At 37.0% G+C, this 15526-nt stretch overlaps 3 protein-coding genes across 3 annotated transcripts; 1 reads left to right on the top strand and 2 right to left on the bottom strand.

Annotated features, from left to right (window-relative positions):
- Positions 1-691: 691 nt before the first annotated feature.
- LOC121977695 (AP2/ERF and B3 domain-containing transcription factor RAV1-like) lies at positions 692-2247 on the top strand. Its single transcript, XM_042530145.1, has one exon. The coding sequence runs from the start codon at positions 811-813 to the stop codon at positions 1882-1884; it is 1074 nt and encodes a 357-aa protein (XP_042386079.1). The 5' UTR covers positions 692-810; the 3' UTR covers positions 1885-2247.
- A 1202-nt stretch (positions 2248-3449) lies between these two features.
- Positions 3450-7998, bottom strand: LOC121977683 (5-dehydro-2-deoxygluconokinase 2-like). Its single transcript, XM_042530137.1, has 5 exons — positions 7589-7998; positions 6569-6816; positions 6150-6441; positions 4141-4293; positions 3450-3977 (listed from the first exon to the last, which is right to left on the bottom strand). The coding sequence occupies exons 1-5, from the start codon at positions 7931-7933 to the stop codon at positions 3594-3596; spliced, it is 1422 nt and encodes a 473-aa protein (XP_042386071.1). The 5' UTR covers positions 7934-7998; the 3' UTR covers positions 3450-3593.
- Positions 7999-8952: 954 nt separating this feature from the next.
- LOC121977671 (DEAD-box ATP-dependent RNA helicase 36-like) lies at positions 8953-14916 on the bottom strand. The gene is made up of 6 exons (XM_042530130.1): positions 14258-14916; positions 12614-12936; positions 11161-11364; positions 10997-11078; positions 10758-10856; positions 8953-9307 (listed from the first exon to the last, which is right to left on the bottom strand). Exons 1-6 carry the CDS (start codon positions 14846-14848, stop codon positions 9155-9157), a joined length of 1452 nt encoding a protein of 483 aa, XP_042386064.1. The 5' UTR covers positions 14849-14916; the 3' UTR covers positions 8953-9154.
- Positions 14917-15526: the final 610 nt, after the last annotated feature.

Here is a 15526-nt window from a genome sequence, read left to right as displayed (position 1 = left end):
TCCGATTTGTGAGATCATTTACGGAGCCTTCATGTGATATATATATCTGTTTTCGGTGGTTATTCATTAATTATGGAATGAGTTGAACTTGGCCTTTTGTTTCTGTCCCTGGATGCAATTAATATATAGAGAGGATCCACCTGTACCCACAGTTTACGCAAGGATGAGAAGAATCCCCAGAAATCTCAGATAGGTAAAGGGGGGAAAAAACAAATGCAGCAACTTGCTCCTGACTTCTATCTATGTTCATCCCCAGTTGCCAATACACTATACACATACAAAGAATGACAGTGACATACAAATTAACATCACAAAATGCCATGCATGCCACTTTCACTTTCAGCTCACTAAAGCAGCAGCAAATTAAAGCTCTCGGGGAGGGTTTATATATATATATATACCCCATGTTTGTTCTATATATCCACCATTAATCTCTCCACTTGCCCAAGTTGCACACATAACAGTAGTACTGTTTCTTTCGTCCATACGCAGCTAGCTAGCTACCAACACAAGAAAACAAACAATTAATAATGATTTAATCTTCCTTTTTTAATTGTGTATTGATGAATTGACCCCCACCAGCCACCGCAGCCATTAGATGTGTCGAATGCAATGCTAGTAGAATTAAAGCATATATAATATATATATAATAAATAAATAACAAACTAAATTAATTAATGTTCTTCTCTCCCTTTCCTCTATATATAACAATCAGTACTACAAGCTTGTTGATTTGTGTTCTAGATCTCTTTAACTATATTTATTTATCTCTAGAGCTATATATCCAATTTATTCTCTTTCATTCCTTGAATGAAAATGGAGAGTAGCGTCGAGGAGGAGGCACAAACTCCGCCGCCGCCGCCTAAAGTTGACTTGCGTAGGCTTGGCAGTGGCGGGAGCGTCGTCCTGGATCCTGAGGTGGGCGCCGAAGCAGAGTCGTCCCGCAAGAAGCTGCCGTCGTCGCGGTACAAGGGCGTGGTGCCGCAGCCGAACGGGCGTTGGGGCGCTCAGATCTACGAGAAGCACAACCGCGTCTGGCTCGGCACGTTCGATGACGAGGCCGAGGCTGCTCGAGTCTACGACGTCGCCGTCCAGCGCTTCCGCGGCAGAGATGCCGTCACCAACTTCAAACCCCTCTTCGAGTCCTCGGCCCCCGACGCCGCGGCCGAACAGGCGTTCATCGCCTCGCGCTCGAAGGACGAGGTCGTCGACATGCTCCGTAAGCACACCTACCCAGACGAGCTGCAGCAGAGCAAGCTAAAGCGGGGGACGAAACAGCGGTCGAGCGGCGGCCTCGGGCTCGGTTCGCCGGGATTTGGAGCGGCGGCGCCGCAGCACAGGGTGAAGCTCTTCGAGAAGGCGGTGACGCCGAGCGACGTGGGGAAGTTGAACCGGCTGGTGATCCCGAAGCAGCACGCGGAGAAGCACTTCCCGGCGATGACGGCCGCCGCTAAGGGCATGCTTCTCCACTTCGAGGACGCCGTCGACGGGAAGGTGTGGCGGTTCCGGTACTCGTACTGGGGCAGCAGCCAGAGCTACGTGCTGACCAAGGGATGGAGCAGGTTCGTGAAGGAGAAGGGTCTCAGGGCCGGCGACGTCATCACCTTCCAGCGCTCCACCGGCGCTGAGAAGCTGCTCTTTATCGGGTGGAGGACCCGCTCCGGCCAAGGTCGGCGCACGCCGACGGTGGTATCCGCGACGCCCAACCCCGCTGTCGAGGTCGTGAGACTTTTTGGGGTCGACATCGTTGTTAGGATGCCGGCGGCCGGCGGAGCCGAGGCAAAGGGGAACAAGCGCGTAGATTTGAGCTTGACGGACGAAAGATTACTCAAGAAGCAATGCACGGAGACTAATCTTTGGTCGGCTGTTAATTCGATCGGTTAATTGATTTACGAAGAACTCAAAAAAAAATCAGGTTTTTGTAAATGTTCAGGTGCACATCAATGGCTGAGATATGGCAATTGAGTTGAATCTATTGGAAGAACTAATAAGAAAAATCAATCATATCTAAAGATTAAAAGAAAAAAGAAAAGAAAAACAAAAAAGGAAGAAGAAGAAGAAGAAGAAGAAGAATTGCGGCTTATTCGTTTTTGATCTCGACTTCTGAACATTGAATGCTGATCATCGAGTGCGCATTCGAATACTTTGACACCAGCGGTACTTTTGGGCAGTCTAAATTCTCTGCGATCATAGAAAAAGACCAAGCTCCTTTAAAATCGTACCGTGTTGCGTAATTTGTAGAGTTGAAGTAGTGCCATCGTGTTGTTCCATACTAAGAGTCAACTTTAAGAACACCAAAGACCTCAACTGAAATGTAAACATATTAAGAAGAAGAAGAAGAAAATGTATATACCTGCACTTCCTTAGCGAACCATGTATAAATCTATTTTTTTTTTATCTTTCTCATATGTATATGTATATAAGGACATCCATTGTGTTATGGAACCTTCCATGAGTTCCATAAGGTCCTTGATTGTTATTTCCATGTCACTCGCGTCAAAAAGTTAAAAATCTTATACATCTATCTACTATAAAAAAAAAAATTTCTCGACAACTCTTTATCCTACACTTTACATTATATATATTTTTCATCTCTTCTTCATATTTTACCTTATATATAATTAAATTTTTATAAAATCTAAATTCATAAATTTTTATAATATTCTCTCTATTTCTCATTTTTTTAATATTTTAATATTTTTTAAATAGAAATAAAAAAAACATTTAGTTTAAAAAAACGCTCCATTGAACAAAAGCCACTATAGGAAAGAGCTCCTTCATGATATCCACATTTCAGTCGGAGCACCTCAAAGGTTTGAGGAGCCATGAATGATCCAAGACATCTTGATCAAATAATTTTTTTTTTTTTTTTTTTTTTTAAGAACCCATGGTCCTTCCAATAATTTTTTTTTTTTAAGAATTTAAAAGTAAATTTTTTTTAGAATTTAAAAGTCAAGTAATAATATTAAGCATAGAAAAAACTAAATAAAATAAGATATGTGAAATAAGGCGTGCAATATATCTATTTGTTGAATTTTCTTCTCGCATACTTCCGTTGAATTTTACGTCTGCCGCAGCCTGCAAGCCCCACTTCAACTATTGCCCAAAAATAGAACAACATGGCCATGGAAGTGCCTTCACCCAAATACCAAGATTTTCATCCATCCCAATGTTTCCAATTTTTACATACCTACTACCAGTTAATAGTTTCAGTTTTCAACAAAAATAGTTGAAAGTTGTAAATATTAACCCACCATGGGATGTATGAAAATTAGTCTTTGAACTCCAATTCTATCTAATACATCAAACGCCAATACACAACACGAGATAAACCAAATTAATCGACCAATATCCATGCGCGCACTATATTGTCCGCATCTAAGCTAAATCAGAGGACAAAAAAATGAAACAATAAAAAAAGAGATTTCGATCGGACAGCACCAAACAAATACCTCTGGTAATAAGCAAAATGAACATTTCTGTGTTTATTATCAAAATTTCATAAAACAGCCACTTGGGCATTCTGGCACAAACTTTCGTAAATGCATGTAAATTAAGTAATATTAACATGAGACTAAAGTACACATTCCTAATCAAGTTGACACCGTGCTTCTAAATGCACCTTCAAATATTGTAAGTAGTTTCGGTACTACACTGGAAATAGGAATGCGGATAAGGCGATGGTTGTGTCCGTTTATGGAGACTTTTGACAGAAGCAAAACTTCATTGTTCAAAGAATTCCCACAAATTAGTTTATTCCAAAAATTATCATCCTCATTGAGAGTTGACTGCTTGAGTAGTTCTAATACCTTGTTCAAATGAGCAACATTTCTACCAGCTCCACAACCAGTTGCAGTTGCAGCACCTATTGCATTTGCCAGTGTTAATGTGTTAATCGCAGGCATGCCATGTAGAAATCCAAAAGCTATGGCTGCAGTAAAACTATCGCCACACCCCACAGTATCAACAACATTTACCTGTTGAGAATTGAGTATCAAATTAAAGCATGTAGTGGCAGTAACCCAAGCATAAATTAGTTTCATAAAAGCAGTGTTTAGGAGGGTGAAGCAAAACAGAGATCGTAGATCTTCAATGGTAGGTGTAAACTAAATTAAACGGTGAAGATATGGCAAACTATACCTTGAATGAGGGAGCACATGACACAGTGGTGTGGTCAATCAAAATTGATCCTTTCGCACCCATCTTAATAATGACCCATTTTGTTCGTGCACCTTCTCTGATTAGTGTCTTTCCTGCCTCAATAGGATTGTGGATCCCCGTTAATGCCTCAACCTGCAATATTATAATCAGCATTCGTTGTTCATTCAAAGTTGGATTGTTTAGGCATTTACATGCATAAAAGTAATCCTGTTAGAAACTGCTATAAAGTGAATTGAACATGTAATTAAAGTGCTAAATATTATACATTTCAACCAATGATTCTTTTTGGTTGGTTACTATTTGGATAAAGGGAGAGAGAAAAGCATGAGAAAAATTGAAGAAAAGTGACCTCAGTGGAAGATTCAATTTATTATTTTTTTCAAATAATAATTACCCAAATTTAAATTAAAAAAATGGATAAACGTCTTGATCAAATCACAAAAGATATACGTGGTACATAAAAAAATGGAAATGAGAACGGACACATGTTTCTATCAAAATAAAACCACATGTGCTCAGTCAGGAAAAATGTAAGTTTTGATGATTAATGTCTTTACTTTGTTGACAAAAAAAGTAGGTTTAACCTGTCTAGTTTAGTGCATTTACTGCTGTATTAAATAACTGAATAAAGAAGTCTGGACCCCTATTGAATAAAACTTAATTGTTAAGGAAGATGTGAAGAACTCAAAGACGATACTAGAGAGCATGAGCATACAATGTCATAGTTGTTGGAAAAGAAAACTGATTTTTGGAGTTTAATGAGGTTATCCAGTTTTGAATAACATTCCTACAAACACAACCCAGGATAGAATTTTGATGTTTTTTTTTCCCAATTTGCCAGTTAATTAGACACATTATTTTATTTTCTATCCATGTTTTCTAAGTCTTCTCTCTTACTCTATAATTATGATACACTTTCATCCATTTTGAGTTTAAAAGCAATTCCATATCTATACATAATTTGTTCAACACAAATGATCCTGTCTATGGTAGATAGTAAGTTAACTTCACCTCAGTGTTTCTTCAATATACAATCATTAGTATAGGCAAGTCTATTCTTGAAATCATCAGCATGCTTTCTGTACATGTACTTTTTTTTTGGCTAAAGTGTTTTTTTTTTAATGTAGAAAGCCTGCCACCAGAACCAATGTTTTAAAAATTGAACTGGATAGCTGGTTCAAGTGGGTCGGCTAGGAATTGGGGGCAAATCAGATAATCACAGTAAGATCCAACTTAAAAGAATCAACTAATGAAAACCACTCAAAAGCTGAACCCCTTGACCTTTACTGAAGTACTGAACGTGCTATTTACTTCTTTGTTGCCAGATCATCAATGGACCAACACTGGCAAGTTTATGTCTGAATAAATTGGTTAACAGACTGTAAAAATTCGCTCTATAAACTAAACCTTATCTGACAAGTTCTCTCTGTCACCAGACTCTCTCCTCACCCTCTTCTGAAATTCTAATTCAAATATTTCAGGATAATGTTTAATCGCTCTTTAAAAGAAAACATAGCTGAAGACATTTTACATCTACTATATTTTCTGGGATTAATTTAGACTACTGAATAAATAGTAAAGCAAGCAAAGATTATGAACCAATTCAAACAATCCTGAAAGGTCTCCAAGAAATTGTGAAATCTAAGAGCAGATCTAAGAATTAATGATCTGTAAGTAGACACCAGAGAGTTATTGACAAATAAACACACAACATCTAGCTGCCTGGTCCTTCCCTCCATTATGATTCCCATTGCTAAAACTGAGTGTTGTAACTAAGTGCAAATAAAAAAACACAGCATTCAGACCCTTATGTAAAGGATGCTAAAATAATGATCTTAAGAAAGAAGTAAATAAAAAAATAGAGCAATACATGAAATGGCATATGCTGATATTTATTTTTTCCAATAGCTGCACATTTTTTGAAGATAGTGCAATTTTGATAGCATGTAAGAAAGCAAAGAATAATATAAAATAGTTGAAGAGTGGACCTCATCTGAAGTAAAAAGAAGAACATCACTTTGCCACAGAAATTGCTGAAGTGCCATCTGTTCTTGAGGGGTTCCATTTGAAAGAGTTTTAACTCGTGGGCCAGGATCAAAAAATACTGATGTTCCACTACTAATAGCACAATCAAGTGCAGAGATGATCAAATCAGGGAAGAATTCATCAAATGCATAACCATTGCAGAATAATATCTTAGCTTGCTGGATAGCCATCTTAATTTCTTCTGTCAGCTCAGTCATCCAACTAAATACAGGTTCCTCACTGAAATCAGCAATGCTGTACTTGAAAAAATTGTGCATTAAGCTAAGAATGAAGCCGTTAATGTTCAACATTTTCAAGTACAAGTAGCAATAAACAGTGAAACAATAAAAAAAATAAAATATTTGATGATGCAAAAGTCTACCTGCAGAAACCATGCTTTTGAAATGGATCAACCAGAACCCAGCACAAAAGGGTTTGGTAATCTGTAATACTAGAAGTTTCATCAACATTTTTACTCATTCCTAAAAAATTAATGTTCTCATCCTCAAGCACCTCAAGGAGAAAGTTCCCGTAAATTTCATCGCCAACATGACCAAGAGTTAAACACAATAGTCCTAGCCTTGATGCAGCAATGGTCAAGTTGCAGTTACCACCAGCTTCCCAAAATTTCTAGACAAAAGAGGGGGAAAAGGTTTATAGCACATTTACCAGAGCCATATAGCAAATCAAGTTCAAATTTCAGTGCTACTCACTCATTGAAGGTATATTCTGACACAAACAAAAAATAATACAAGAGTTCTGATTCCAATGTACAAGCCAAGCCAAGCCAAGATTAAGCTCATTTCTCCAGTATTCCTATTACATCATTACAATGGCTATAAAAGGGTGGCAATGTGAAAAATAATGCAATACAATTTCTTCTAGTCGCTTGGATCTTGATACTATCGTCCCAAAAAAATTGATAACTTTATTCTCTACCTCTAGATAACAATTCTCAGGAACTGAAATCAAGGATTTAGTTTTATTTGGTCGATTGTTGAGTTGTTTAGCATTACTTAACACTGGGAGATGCAAGAAAAATGAGCATAATTATAAGCATCCGATCTTAATTATTTAATAATAAAACATCATGACAATTTAAAACCATAATGAAGTTTATATACCATCAAAATAAATTTTTTGTATTTAAGAAATGTTTTGAAAAACATGAATAGTTATATAGTATAAAGAGCGCCACAGAATCTCAGGGTAATATCATAATCTAATACCAGTATAAGTAAATGTAGATCCTTCATGAACCTTTTTTTCTAGAATATCAAAGCGAGCAAACTCTTAAAATGCAAAAAGACAGACGAGGCCTTTTGTGTTCTTAGAAAAAAGAGTAAATCCAGTAAAGGAAAGAAAAACTGCCATAAAGCGAACGAATGGGATTCCTACCAACCTTATCAGGAGGCGAAGCCGCCAGCCGTTCCATGTATGCCCGCCGCTCCTCCTTGGACGCTGACGGCAAGCTCGGGACGCCGAGAACGATGTCTACGCAGAGGTTCCCCAGCGTCGCGAGATCGACACTCTTCCGCACCCTGTTCCTCGCCTCGCCACCAACAACGGGATCCCAAACCCCGCCATTCCCGGCGGTGATCTGTCGGGAGGCGCAGGCGCCGACAGCGACGGTGGCAGGAGGGAGGGCCGATCTTCTCGGAGGAAGGAGGAGGGTCGTCCGGACATCGATCAGGGACGAGGGTTCTGGCCTCCAACGCCATGGCGGGTTTAGGGTTCTGAGAGCCATGGATCGCCGAACAAGCGGATATCGAGTGGGCGGTTGATAGTTTCGTTAATAGAACCTGAGAATTACCACAAGGCACTTGAAATTACGATATGTGAAATAAAAGTCCTCAAAGCCTGTGAAATTTAAAGGAGCAAACCCAGCACACAGAAATTACTAAATTAGGTGTTTGTATGCGATCAAAAACTTTCGGCAAGGAGGAATACGCACATTTGTCACTAAAGCAACTTTTGAATTTAAAGAAGGTTCGCTCTGTGCCGACTTGCTTACAGAGACGTCCTTGAAGCCTTTACAGGGTTGTGGCTTGTGGCATAGGATTTTAAGGGTCAATAAATTTGGTAAAACAATTGGAAGAGTTTCTCCAAATAAATCGAGTAGGTCATTAATGAAGTTCAAAACTTTCTCCAAATGAAGTTCTAAAAACTTGCATTAGACATCTGTACTTTCTAAATTTATCCCGATGGTTAGGACTGATCATTTTTAGCATTATGAAAATATAAGATTTTTATGGGGCAAGGCCAATCAACTCCAAAATTAATTAGATTAATTTTTTTTAAAAAAAAAAACTTGCATTGCCATCACCTCAATCAACCAACATGTCTCTTGAAATTAAATACTTTGTAGTTCTGTTGGTTCCTAAGGAAAATATTTTAGGATCATTCAAGTTGGGGCATTTTGTTGTGATGCTTATCAGTAAAGGAGGTTATACAATTAGTGAAAAGTTTAAGCATTGTGCCTCATATCTCTGTCAATTAGATCAGACTTGATGAGTGGAGGAAAAAAAACACTGGTACCATTTCAGCATCTATTGTTCTCATGTTCGACTATTAAATCCCTCATTTGATCTGGAACACATAAAAATCGAATAACATAACAAGTGGAATGAAATGCTTCATTCTTTTGTTTAATTGCTACTTGAAGTGTGGATACCAATTGAAATGATATTCTCCCTCTTTCAGTTGAGGGCATCACAAGGGAGACTGTAGTTAATCTCATCAATCAGGAGACGATGGAGCTATGCATAAGATTCAATGAAATGGTTGTTGTGGCAAACAGAAGTGTATATTTCTTAAATAACAGTCTATCCAAACATTTGAATAAAACAAAATTTGTTTACATTTTACAAGGCAGGGATCCATAACACTTGGGAGGAAGAATCACTCCAGTACCACATTCACCGGAGGTCCTATATCAGCCAACGAATCGTTACTTGATAAAAGCGAATCATGCTGCTACCTTTCTCTCCTTCCGTTTCCGCTTCTTCACCAAACCTTTTTCTGATAATGTCCTAAGCTTCTGTGCTTTTCTTTCTCGTGCTGTCTCTTCAAAACCATCATCTACCATTTTCATCGTGACCACACGTCTAGCTTTGAAGACCTGCACTTTGCAATAAAGTTAACATAAGGCAATTTAGCTGGTGTGGAAATTCCTTGCAACACTGGCACATGAAATCCAGGAACACAATGTTCCTTTATGATGATGGTCTTAATTAAAATAGTATCAAAAATGTTTGCTTAACCATTGTACCTGGATAACTATGTTCTATTCTATCAAAACTGCAGAATAAGATAATAATTTCAACGAGTGATGTATTGACTATTGAGAACTTGGCTTGATTGTTAGCCACATGGGTATCCTCATACTCATGGCCATGGAACCAATATGATTAGCTTATGCCATGATAGCACAGAGCTTGTCCAATATTGATTCAACACCATAAAATAGTCAGACAAACCATAATTTCAAATACCTTAATTTATCAAAAGGGCTAATGAGAAATCCTTGATGATACATATTATAGCGAACAAGAAATGGCAATGAGCTGAATCACTACATATCTCATTTAATACAAGAATGTGGTTGCTTCAAATATCAATCAATTGAACTCAGTTCTCTTCACTTTTTCAAGAAGAACAGCAGCAAAGGCTTAGGACATTGTAGTTCTCAGTTTCTTTTCTTCACTCTTTAGACCTCTCAAATTTAAAATGGCTTATTTATAAGGGTGAGTGAATAGGAGGGAGGAGGAAAAAAACACATAAACACCTATTTTATGTGTTTTTATTGCTTCTCCCTCTCTCTTCCTCCTCCTGTCGCCTTCCTTATTCATTCATCCAAATCAACAAGCTTAAAACCTTTCATCTTCTGTCTCTCTTTCCGCTTTCTTGCTGGCTATCTACCTACACTGCATGCTGTTTCATACCTCTTCTTATTATCTTCACTGCCTTTGACCTTAAAAACTAAAGTTTCAATGCCCACCTGAAATGTATGTCTCAATTTGTTCATGGATAGGAAGACAAAACGGAATCAGCTCTCCAGAAGTTTGGCATTCTACTTGTAAAAAATCCATACTGGTCATAACACAGTTAAAGTGATAGACGCAGACTCCAACACAATTTGTAAAGCATGCATGTTTATCAAATCTATATATTTTTAATCTTCTGACACGATCACAAGAAATACAAGAGGATGAGGGCCTAGTTTGACAATAAGGTGGTCACTTGCAACCTAGGTAACTATGTCCAAATCATGGATATACACCATCTATTTGGGAGAGAGATTATAAGCATTAACTCTTTATTACTTGGAGGTGCAGTCTAGACATTAGGTAATACAGAGGTTCCATGAGTAGAAAGTCTGTAAAAATTTTGTACCCGCCATACCAAGCTTATACTTCAAATTGAAAATCAGTGATTGATGTTTATGTTATATACTGGTCAAGGCATACACAACTTCAACCTTGAAAACTTACAAAATCAAATGAAAAAAATCTAGAGATAGAGTATGCAGCTTGATCTTGGATAAATACAACAGATTAATGGAACCATACCATTGACAGATCATCTTTAAAGGCGTTTTCTTCATATTTGTATTCTGTTAATTGTTTTTGGATAACAGCCTCTATCTCATGAATGAGATCCAAATCATTCTGCATCATAAGGAGCAGGGTAAATAAACCTGTCGAGTGAAAAATTATAGTTGCAATAGTAAATCATTAGTTAAATGTTTTGTGGCTAATAATCAGCAATTCATAATACAGGTGATGATTTCATGATCATGACACCAAACCTCAGTAACAAAGCTTATGGAAAGTCCTCCTCTGCCCGCTCTTGCAGTTCGTCCAACACGATGAACATAGTCCCTTGCATACCTTCAGGATTGAAAATACCAATAAGTAGGAATGACATCAAACAGTGAGAGGATCCAAGAAAATCTAAAGTTTGCTCATTTACTTGGGAATGTCATAATTGATTACGAGATCAACTGTTGGAATATCCAAACCACGGCTTGCTACATCAGTGGCAAGCAAAATAGGAACTTGGCCAGATTTAAACCGGCTTAATGCAGAAAGTCTCAGTTTTTGGGCCTTGTGAGAGTGCAGAGCCACTGCAGACTGGTCCAATTCTTCCAGGAGCAAACTCAGAAGGTGACAACTTCTGCATGCACACAACCAAGAGTTAATAGTGTCCCTAGCTTAAAAAAGAAGGATTATCTCATTAGATGTCTCTTCCAAAACACATAGAGTGATAGGTTATGTTTGCAAAAAAAAAACCAATTGATGGGAAAGAGAATCCATAAATAAACAATTTCCGGTTGCTAGATAGTATATGAAAGTCTATTTGATACACAGTCCGAGTATGTCTACCAGATGAATGGAGTCTAGTGCTCAGTCCTACTATGTATCTTCAAAAACACATAAAATTTAAAAGGCTTTAACCAATAAAGGTATGGATATGATAAATTATGTTCACAAAAAATTTCCAATTGATGCGTGAGTAAAATCATAAAATAAACAATGTCAAGTTCTTAAATGGTATAAGAAATTTTCTTTGATGCTCAGATGTACTATGTCTACCAGATGAACAAATTCTAGTGCTTATATAGGCCTGAAGATAGCCATTGCTTCATTTTCAGGGAAACACTTTCATGATTACCAGTAAATGCCAGAGGAGGCAATGCTGGTAATAACATCAAAACTAGAAGATTATCTTTGATGAACAAAAAGTGATCTGAATAGGCTACTGATTGAGTTGCTAAGGAATGAAATAGTGAAGATATTGAAAAGCATTATGGGTAAGTGAAGTATTGTCTAAGTAATATAGCATAATTATTGCATTTTTCACAACTGTATGTTTCAGATTTGATTACATTGTTTGTTGCCAAATAACCATATTAAGATATATTCTGATTTCCCAATGATTGTAGTGCTTTAAATAGACAACAGAAAATGAATGAAGCAAAATACAAGAACAAAATGTTTTTGAAATCATTAGGTGCATTGCATATGCATTACTTAGGTGTGTTTGGGAGCACATTTAAAAGCATCTTTGAGTGCAAGTGGGGTGTTGGGAAGTGCATACTCAAAAGAATACTTTATCAGAGCATCACCTTCCTAAAGATATTCTCCAAACGCTGGCACGGAAGTGAAAAGTACTTTAGAAAAGCAAATTCTAGATTACCATGAAAGTTAGTACAAAACATTTTAGAATATATAATCAATTGAATAATGTTAAATTAGCTTCCATATCTGAGCGAATATTAACACATTCATATTTCACTTGAATTGGTTTCACATCATTACAAAACCAGCATAAGATGTATCTCCAGTTTTTCGAGATTAGATAAACAACTACAATATAGCTAATGCAAGACTATTCTGATCAAAATGTCCAACTACAAACATACCTGCAAGTGGAAACGAATACCATGACTGATCGAATATTTCTCTCCTCCATTCTCGACAAAATGTGAAACAGGTAGACATCCTTAAGATTCTTAGGAGTGATAACAAACTGTTGTTCTAAAGAATCAACTGTTTTAAATCCTTCGTATCCCTCGTAAAAGTAAGACCTATTTCCAGATATTTGAAGCAAGGCCTGTAAATTACTGGTCATAGTTGCAGAAAACAATAGTGTTTGCCGACTCTTAGGCAGAAATTTAAATATAACTCGAAGTTCCTCCTCGAAGTCAACATCCAATACTCGGTCTGCCTCATCCAAAACTAGAAACTGAAAGAGAAGAAAGAAGACACATAGATATCATAAATCTTGAAACTTTAATGCTCAGAAAGCAGACAATAAGAAGTGATATAGAAGTTTTAACAAACTAAACATACAAAGGATGAGAAACTTTGTTTAATGCAAGAGAAAAATCAATTTCCAGTCATACTTTTGTTCAATCTCCACCAAACAATCACATACTTTGTTTCTATGATTGCTTCTCAAAAAAATCTAATGAAGATATCTTTCCAAAGAGTTACCATGTGAACTTAGGTCATAACTTGATAAGATCAAAATTACTAAATAGTTGGGACAAGAAGGAAAAAAACTAAATTTTAATCCCCCTACTAGATTTCAACTCATTGCAGCAACTCAAACTGAAATTCTTTCCAAGACAGCTAGTCATGCTAACTTAAGTTAGAAAAATAAATAAATCCAATGTTGTTGCCGATGAATGATTTACTTTCTTGTTATACAAAGCCACCAGATTGCATCTTATTCATCTAGCAATGAACCCAACACTAGCTGCAATTAGGATAATATTAAGCAACCATCACTCAGAATTAGTTTGTGTGTTACTATAGAACTTATCCATCTGCTAAATCATAGTTGCCAGCAGACCAAATGGATTTTATTCCAGATACAACTACCAATTTAGACATGTCTGAATTTACATTTAGCACATCCGCATTGAAGACACATCTGATATTGCAAACAAAATTAAATAGCTTGGAGCAAAGTTAGTCACTGTGTCTGCATTTACACTGTTTCAAGTATGATGAACCAATTTGTAGCCATTATTTATATACAGTGTAAGGACAAAACTACCACAGTTATGCATAACAAGAACTCACTGTAAGGTAAGGAACTTTTCATACTAGTACAGACCAAAATTGATCATCAGAATAAAGGAAATCTCATCGTAAACCCAAAATTTTGCAGCCAACAAGAACTCACTGTATTTAATGCTAATCTACAGTGTCAGAAGACTGAAACAAAAGCAAAGCATGACTGGGCGTATGATGAAATACTAAAATTTTCCAAGTTAAATATCATGCAACAAATAAAACTATTAACCTTTCATTGCACAACTTAAAATAGTTCTTAGAAAATGTTTGAACAATCTCCATAAAGCATGTAAGGGAGAAAATATATGAAGTTTGATAAAGCGTAGGCTACTTAATTTGTAAGAGAGGAATTATTGAAGTCAATACTATTATTTTCCTCTTTTGGTGGAAATCCTGTTTTTTTGTTTTATCAACCGAAAGATACTCTTTTGGACCTATGAACAAGATAATCGCTCTGCAATATATAGCAAGCAAATTTTCACCTTTGTCTTTGAAAAAACAGCAGGTAAATCAGGATCTTGGTCCAGCAAAACCTTGATCCGCCCTGGGGTCGCAACGACTACATGCGGTCGTTGGGAGAGGGATCGTGCCTGACTGAGCATGTCCATACCACCGACGACGAGCGTGCACCTTAGGTTGAGCGATGAACCGAACGCCCTGAATTGCTCCACAAGCTGAACGGCAAGCTCCCTGGTGGGGGTGACTACGAGGGCGAAGACACCGTAGGGGTCCTCAGCCAAGCGATTGAGGATAGGAAGGGCAAAGGCTGCAGTCTTGCCGCTGCCGGTCTGGGCAATCCCTAGCACATCATCACCGGCTAGGATACGCGGAATACAGCGGCTCTGAACTGTGGTGGGGCGTTCAATTCGAAGCTCACGGCAGGTATCGACAGCCCACTCGGAGAGGCCGAGCTCGGCGAAGGAGGCCGGACCGATAGCGTCGGCATTGCCGCGTTCGTGTTCGAAATCATTGGAAGTAGGATCTGGGCGGTGGGAGGGCAAAGCGGCGAGAGCTGGAGGGTTTGATTTATTGATGCTGGAGAAGAGTCGGAATGGTTTGAACTCCGCATCCATAGAAAATTAAGCAGCAACCAGAAAGAAATTCCTTCCTTTAGCTTAAGGACGAACGAATGCCTCGCCGGCGGCACGGTGTTGTTAGGGTTTTATAATAAATTCTATAAAATTAACAGATTAAATTATTTCTAAAAAAAATAAATTAAAAATATTTAAAAAATCAAGACATTATTAATATGTATGGGAAGGATTTCAAATTATATTATACAAATATTTTTATAATCGAAACTAAAAAAAATATTACTTCCAATTATTTCTAAAAAAATAAATTAAAAATTTTTTTAAAAATCGAGACATTATTAATATAACGATGTATAACAAGGTTTCAAATTATTTAATAAAATAAAAATAAACAAAAATGAATCAACAAATGTCCACTTATTTAGGAAGAGTTGATTAGGCAATTGAATTCTTGGAGAGATGGATGATAAGGCCATGTAAATCTAAATATATATATTTATTTTTTTCACAACATCTATGTATATTAAAAGTTATAAATCTATTAAAAATATCTCTAATAATAAATTTAAAAATAGATTTATTAGCCTACTATATATATATATATATATATATATATATATATATATATATATATATTGCCATCATATATATAGCTAGATATTAATAGGATCAAACACCTTAAAAATAGAGATTTATTTTTTAAACCTAACAATTTAG

This window comes from Zingiber officinale, chromosome 1B (assembly GCF_018446385.1).
Source record: "Zingiber officinale cultivar Zhangliang chromosome 1B, Zo_v1.1, whole genome shotgun sequence".
In the NCBI taxonomy this organism is placed as follows: domain Eukaryota; kingdom Viridiplantae; phylum Streptophyta; class Magnoliopsida; order Zingiberales; family Zingiberaceae; genus Zingiber; species Zingiber officinale.
Note: the sequence above shows the minus strand (reverse complement) of the source record. Positions and strands in the feature narration are given on the sequence as shown.

What these genes read in the sequence shown, in the direction of transcription:
- LOC121977695 (XM_042530145.1), top strand. Translation starts at nt 811, where the DNA reads ATGAAAATGGAGAGTAGCGTCGAGGAGGAGGCACAAACTCCGCCGCCG.
- LOC121977683 (XM_042530137.1), bottom strand. Translation starts at nt 7,933, where the DNA reads ATGGCTCTCAGAACCCTAAACCCGCCATGGCGTTGGAGGCCAGAACCC. An exon ending in CGGCTTCGCCTCCTGATAAG is followed by an intron (nt 6,817 to 7,588) that starts GTTGGTAGGAAT and finishes TCTTTTGTCTAG; the next exon opens with AAATTTTGGGAAGCTGGTGG. An exon ending in TTCTTTTTACTTCAGATGAG is followed by an intron (nt 4,294 to 6,149) that starts GTCCACTCTTCA and finishes ATAATATTGCAG; the next exon opens with GTTGAGGCATTAACGGGGAT.
- LOC121977671 (XM_042530130.1), bottom strand. Translation starts at nt 14,848, where the DNA reads ATGGATGCGGAGTTCAAACCATTCCGACTCTTCTCCAGCATCAATAAA. An exon ending in GTATTCGTTTCCACTTGCAG is followed by an intron (nt 11,365 to 12,613) that starts GTATGTTTGTAG and finishes GTGTGCATGCAG; the next exon opens with AAGTTGTCACCTTCTGAGTT. An exon ending in ATCAATTATGACATTCCCAA is followed by an intron (nt 11,079 to 11,160) that starts GTAAATGAGCAA and finishes TCAATCCTGAAG; the next exon opens with GTATGCAAGGGACTATGTTC.